This window comes from Silene latifolia, chromosome 11 (genome assembly GCF_048544455.1).
Source record: "Silene latifolia isolate original U9 population chromosome 11, ASM4854445v1, whole genome shotgun sequence".
NCBI lineage: Eukaryota > Viridiplantae > Streptophyta > Magnoliopsida > Caryophyllales > Caryophyllaceae > Silene > Silene latifolia.
The window spans coordinates 153,802,690-153,809,041 of NC_133536.1; the positions used below are offsets into that span (position 1 = coordinate 153,802,690).

Here is a 6,352-nt window from a genome sequence, read left to right on the forward strand (position 1 = left end):
ATTTTCGTGCTTAATGAGAGTTCACATTCTACTAAAAAAACAATATCATAACCAACCTCACTCCCTATTCTCTCATAAAAATGCAAAACATTATTAAAATCTCAACACACTCCCCAAGGACCAGGGTATCTATCACGATCAGCCTTTAGATGATCCCATAATTCAGTTCTCAAACTATCCTCATTAAAACCTTAAACCACAATCAGCCACAGCTGACATAACCAACCACCCAAGTCCCACGTCTATTCGTCATACACACAAGGTACAAATTCTGTCTTAAATCTCACGACAACCCACGTTTAGACGCCAATTCCGCCACCCACGGTGGTAAAAAATGGTCATGGTTGGTCCTACTAGAATATCGACGGTCAAAGGTATCTACTAAAGTCAACGACGCTGTTCATGGTGGTCTATACGGTGCATATACGATAGATTAATTGAATAAGGCGATATAAACATAAATTACGACGATCTTACCTTGAGGCGATAATATTTTGATAAATTCCCTTATTTTTCTCCCTTAGATCCTTCTCCCTTGCCTTTGATCAATTATTTGTGTTTTTATGTTGTATATAATTATAGGTAGGTGGAGAAGCTATTTATATAGATGTAGGAAGGAAAGAGGGAGGAAGTTTCCCAATTCCAATTCCAATTCCCTTAGTATTATGTTTCCTTTTCCTTTTATTACTTATTATTAGTAGTAGTATACAATTACAATTCCGACAATACTCCTAACATACACGTCCTACACGTGTAGCTTACACGGCCCAACAATCCCGTCTCAATCATGATTTAATTATTTTATTTCCATCATACAACTTAATTATTCAATTAATTAAATTATTAAATATTATTTAAAACTCATTTTAATATAATTCTACCGTCTTAAATACGGAGTATTACAGTCTTTCCTCCTTAAAAAGAACTTTGTCCCTGAAGTTCACCCAAAACATCTAAATAACTGAAGTAATAACTCAAATTAATTCAAATTAAATTCCTCACGAGGTACTTTTATTATCAAATTATCATAAAAATGTCATAAAATACGAGATGTTACATCTTATCCCCATAAAAAAAGGGTTACGTCCCCATAACCAACTAACTCACACAAAAAGACTAGGATACTTGTCCCGCATACCAGCTTCAGCTTCCCATGTAGGTTCTTCCACCTTATGATTAGATCACAAAACTTTCACTAACGCTGTCTCACCATTACGAGTCTTCCTCACTTTTCTATCCAAGATCTCTTTAAGCTCCTCAACATAAGATAACTGCTCATCAATCGCAATATGCTCAGGCTCTAGTACATGAGTAGGATCACTCACATACTTCCTCAACTGTGAAACATGAAATACATTATGGACCATATCCAAAGCTGGAGGTACTGCTAAACAGTAAGCTACCTCTCCAACTCTGTCTAAGATCTCATATGGCCCAATATACTTCGGACTCAGCTTCTCTTTCTTCCTAAATCTCATCACTCCTCTCATTGGAGACATTTTTAACACACTCTATCCCCCACGGCAAGTTCTATATCACTCCTCTTAAAATCTGCATAGCTTTTCTGTCTATCCTGCGCCGCACGCATCTTTTGACGTATAATGTGCACTTGGTCCACCATTTCCTGTATCATCTTAGATCCCAACACAACTGCATCTACTCTGTCATCCCAACACACTGGACTCATACACTTCCTTCCACATAATGCTTCAGAAGGTGTCATGCCAATACTAGCATGATAACTGTTATTATAAGAAAACTCAATCAAATCCAACCTCTCCTCCCATGATCCACCAAACTCCATCACACAAGCCCTCATCATATCCTCCAATGTTTGAATAGTTCTCTATGTCTGCCCATCTATAGCTGGATGAAATGTTGTACTCATCATCAACTGAGTCCCCATCAAAGATTGCAATTCCTGCCTCAACTTAGATATAAACCTTGTATCACGATCTGAGACAATATCCTTTGGCACATCATGAAGCTTCACCACATTCTTGACATAAGCTTTAGCCAACTCAGCTTTACTCCATGTATCTTTCATAGAAATAAAGTGAGCTGACTTATTCAATCGATCCACAATAACCCATATCATATTATTCCCTCTCTGAGTCTTAGGCAACCCCACAATGAAATCCATCGAAATGCTCTCCCACTTCCACTCAGGTACATCCAAAGATTGAACTTTACCTATTGGTCTCTTGTGCTCTCCTTTTACTCTTTGACAAACCAAACATCTTGCAACGAACTCAGCAACCTCTTTATTCATCTTAGGCCACCAAAAAAACTTCTTTAAATATTTATATAGCTTATCTCCTCCACGATGAACAGAATATGGAGTAGAATGAGCTTCAGTTAAATCTTTGTTTTTAATTCTTCATCATCAGGTAAACAACATCTCCCATCAAATCTCAAACTACCATCATCGGCCATGGAGAACATTTTCCCCACGTCATTCCCCATAGCCTCCCCCACGGTTTCATGCCATTGTGCCATCCGCCTATCCCCGACTTGCTTTTCTCTTATATCAGCATACAACTTGGGTCAATGGTCAAATCTCCAATTGTATCTCCCTTCTTGATCATAGAAATGCCAATCTTCTCCACCTCTTCATGCAATCTCACCGTAGGCAAAACACAAAGCATGGACAGATTTCCTACTAAGTGCATTTGCTACCACATTAGCCTTCCCTTCATGGTAAATGATCTTCATGTCATAATCTCCAATCAAATCTATCCATCTCCTCTGTCTCATATTTAGCTCCTTTTGAGTATAAATGTACTTCAAGCTCTTGTGATCAGAAAATACCTTAAATGTAGCTCTATAAAGATAATGGTGCCACAATTTCAAGGCAAAAACCACTGCTCCCAATTCCAGGTCATGAGTTGGATAATTTGCTTCATACTGCTTCAGCTGTCTCGAGGCATAAGCTATCACTTTCCCATTCTGTATAAGCACACATCCCAAACCATTCTTCGAAGCATCTATATAAACTTCAAAATTCTCTCTCTCTTCAGGTAAAGCTAGAATAGGAGTTGTAGTCAGGCGCTCTTTCAAGGTTAGGAATGTCGTCTCACAACTCTCATCCCACTGGAACTTATTCTCCTTCTTCATCAAAGTAGTCAAAGGCTTAGCTACTTTTGAGAGTCTTTTACAAACCTCCTATAATAGCCAGCCAACCCCGGAGCTTCTAATATCACCCACATTATTTGGTCTTTTCCACTTGGACACTGTCTCAATCTTGCTTGGATCCACTGACACTCCCTACTTAGACACCACATGCCCTAGAAAGGCGACTTTCTCCAACCAAAATGCACACTTGCTCAACTTAGCATAAAGATTCTTCTCCCTTAAGGTCTACAACAAAATCCTCAAATGCTTCTTATGCTCCTCTTTATTCTTAGAATACACCAAGACATCATCAATAAAGACAACTACGAACTGATCCAAATTGCGACTAAACACACAGTTCATCAAGTCCATAAAGACTGCCGGTGCATTAGTTAATCCAAATGGCATAACGACTAATTTGTAGTGTCCGTACCTTGTCCTAAATTCAGTCTTTGGAATATCTTCATCCTTAGTTCTCAACTGGTGGTATACCAACCTCAAATAAATCTTAGAAAATATCCCATCCCCACTAAACTGGTCAAATAAATCATCCATTCGAGGTAAAGGGTAATGATTTATTGTGGTCACATTATTTAGCTCTCTGTAATCAATACACAACCTCATGCTTTCATCTTTCTTTTTAACAAATAACACAGGCACTCCCCAAGATGACACACTCGGCCTCACATAACCCTTATCCAACAACTCCTCCAACTGCTCTTTAAGTTCCTCCAACTCCTTCGGTCTCATCCTATAAGGTGCTTTAGAAATTGGCCATGCCCTAGGTTTTAAGTCAATGCCAAAATTAATATCCCTCTGAGGTGGTAACCCTGGAATCTCATCTGGAAACCTATCCTGAAAGTCTGGCACAACAGGTATAGATGTTGCCCCTAGCACGTCTTCCCGCGTGTCCCTCACGTGGCACAAGATCAACTGACCTCCCTTCCTCAAACAAGATTTTAAGGTGACAGTTGAGATAAGTTATTTTTGGTTTAACTAAAAATCACTTGTAAGACACTTTTATTCCCTTAGGTCTGGTGCAGTTCAAACTTTGTCGTCTAACTCAACCAACCAAAACAATATTTATAACTAAACAAGCTACTCTTGGTAAAGTGATAAGTAAAGGTCGGATCCCAAAGGACGGGTATTGAATTATGTTATCAGTTGTAGAAAGTTATGTCTTCGGGTGTCACAAATTGGGTTGAGATTTGAGGTATCAAACTACACTACTTTAACAATGAAATGTAAAGAAATGAAAGTAAAACAAGCAAGTAAAGTAGGGGTTTGTTAACAATAGATTAAGGGACTAGGGTGTCATAGGTTCATAGGGGATTCATGGTGGTGATCATACAAACATGTTTACATAGTTCCAAGAAAATTATTGTTGTACTGGAATCGAGTTGGTTTATGTCTTACAATACCTAGGAAGATTTGGGTCCCGCAGCCGAGTCGGTCAAGACTGTACAACACCTACAAGTCGACTTAGTTTCTTCCTAGTAACTTCTATGCATGGTCTAACAAGACTCGAGTTAGTTTATATCTTACAAGTCTTGTTGAATAAATAAGAGATGTATACAAGCAAGGTTTGTTAGTCAAGCAATTTATCAAGCATAACATGTGCATAGGTTGACACTACAACAAGCAAGCAATCTTATGGGAACATATTAGATTAAGTATGAATCTACCCCATGTTATAGTTCTCCTAATACCCCATTAAACCTAGCTAGGAGTCTACACACTCATAACTATGGTAAACATGTTAATGAAGGTGTCAATCATATTAGCAAAGTTAGACATGGTAAATGAGTAAAGAAATAATTAAGCAAGGGTAAAAAGGATTATACCAACTTAAGGATTATCCAGGTAATAAGCAAAGAATAATAGAAGAACACTTGATGAATGATGAAGAGTTGTCAAGTCTTCAATAAACCCAAATAATCTTCAAATTACCCAACTAAAATTAAGAACACTTGAAGGAATAAAGAGGAATTAATATTTGATTAATATTGAATTGAGTGATTAGAACTTGATTAGTAATATCTAAACTTGATTAATACTAAATTAGAACTTGGTAATTAATCCCCTAACACAATGGGTTACTTATAATAAGCACAAGTATTAGGATAACTAAGGGCTTAAAGGACGATTAAGTCCCTAAGAAGATGATTAGTTCGGATAATTCATGCGGTACCCCTAAGATTTGCCACTTTGCACGAAATACCCAAATTTTTGATCCGGAAATATTAAAGAGGTCATAACTCGTGTTTACAAGTTCCAAAAGTGAGGAATTTTTTTTCCAAATCGCTCATCTTTCCGAGAACTACAATTAGATAAAAAAAAATTGTCGCATTTGGATTCAGCTACTAGGAGTTATTGTGCATCAAAGTTTTTTCTACCGAACAAACTTTGAGTGAGCATATCTCCTGGTCACGAGTTCCAAACTCGTCAAACTTTTTTTCCAAATCATAGTACTCGGAAAGATGATCGATTTAAAAAACAAATCTTCACGTTCTGAGTTCGTAAACACGAGTTATGGCCTCTTTAAGTTTTTCAGATAAAAAATTTGGGTATTTTGTGCAAAGTGGCCAACTTTAGAGGTACCGCGGGAATTATCCGTTAGTGCTTTGCAAGTCCTAGAGAGAGCCGTCCGGATTGACATTGAAGGAAACTCGTGGTGCCCAGGGATCCACTCGACCTGAAGATGAGACTCCTGGATTGAGTCCTGAGATGCCCGATCTGGGCTCGAGATGCCCGGATTGAGGCTTGAGACGCCCGGATCTTCGATCAGCTCTTCTTCTTCTTCTTCTTTGACTGCCTAAGGATCCATGGGGATCGTTGGAAGGTCGTGGGGGCCTTCATCATTGCCAATTTTAATTCATTTATTCACTTAGGTCTTTAGTAATGGTCTCCTCTTTTATGCTTGGTCATTAAATGCACTTCATTTAGCTCTACGTTGCTCCATAAATGCAAGGCTAGAAATCCTCTCCTACCAAGGACACAAAACCTCAAATAATATGCAAAGTAGGGAACTAAAGATAAAAACGACCCTAATAAGCACTAGAAAGCATGGGAACGAGGCTACTTCGGGGACTAAATGTGCACAAATATGAGTCACATCAAATATCCCTAAACCAAACCTTTACTCGTCCCGAGTAAAGAGGTGACCAAAACTATGACCCTTATTAATACTATTAGACGATGTGAGACAATTAGCGGGTCTCACTCCACCCCTTAAACT

General features: G+C 38.3%; 1 protein-coding gene across 1 annotated transcript; it reads right to left on the reverse strand.

The window, feature by feature from the left end:
* Nucleotides 1-1,181: 1,181 nt before the first annotated feature.
* On the reverse strand, nucleotides 1,182-1,499 carry LOC141614169 (uncharacterized). Its single transcript, XM_074432924.1, has one exon. The coding sequence runs from the start codon at nucleotides 1,497-1,499 to the stop codon at nucleotides 1,182-1,184; it is 318 nt and encodes a 105-aa protein (XP_074289025.1).
* Nucleotides 1,500-6,352: the final 4,853 nt, after the last annotated feature.

What these genes read in the sequence shown, in the direction of transcription:
- LOC141614169 (XM_074432924.1), bottom strand. Translation starts at nt 1,499, where the DNA reads ATGTCTCCAATGAGAGGAGTGATGAGATTTAGGAAGAAAGAGAAGCTG.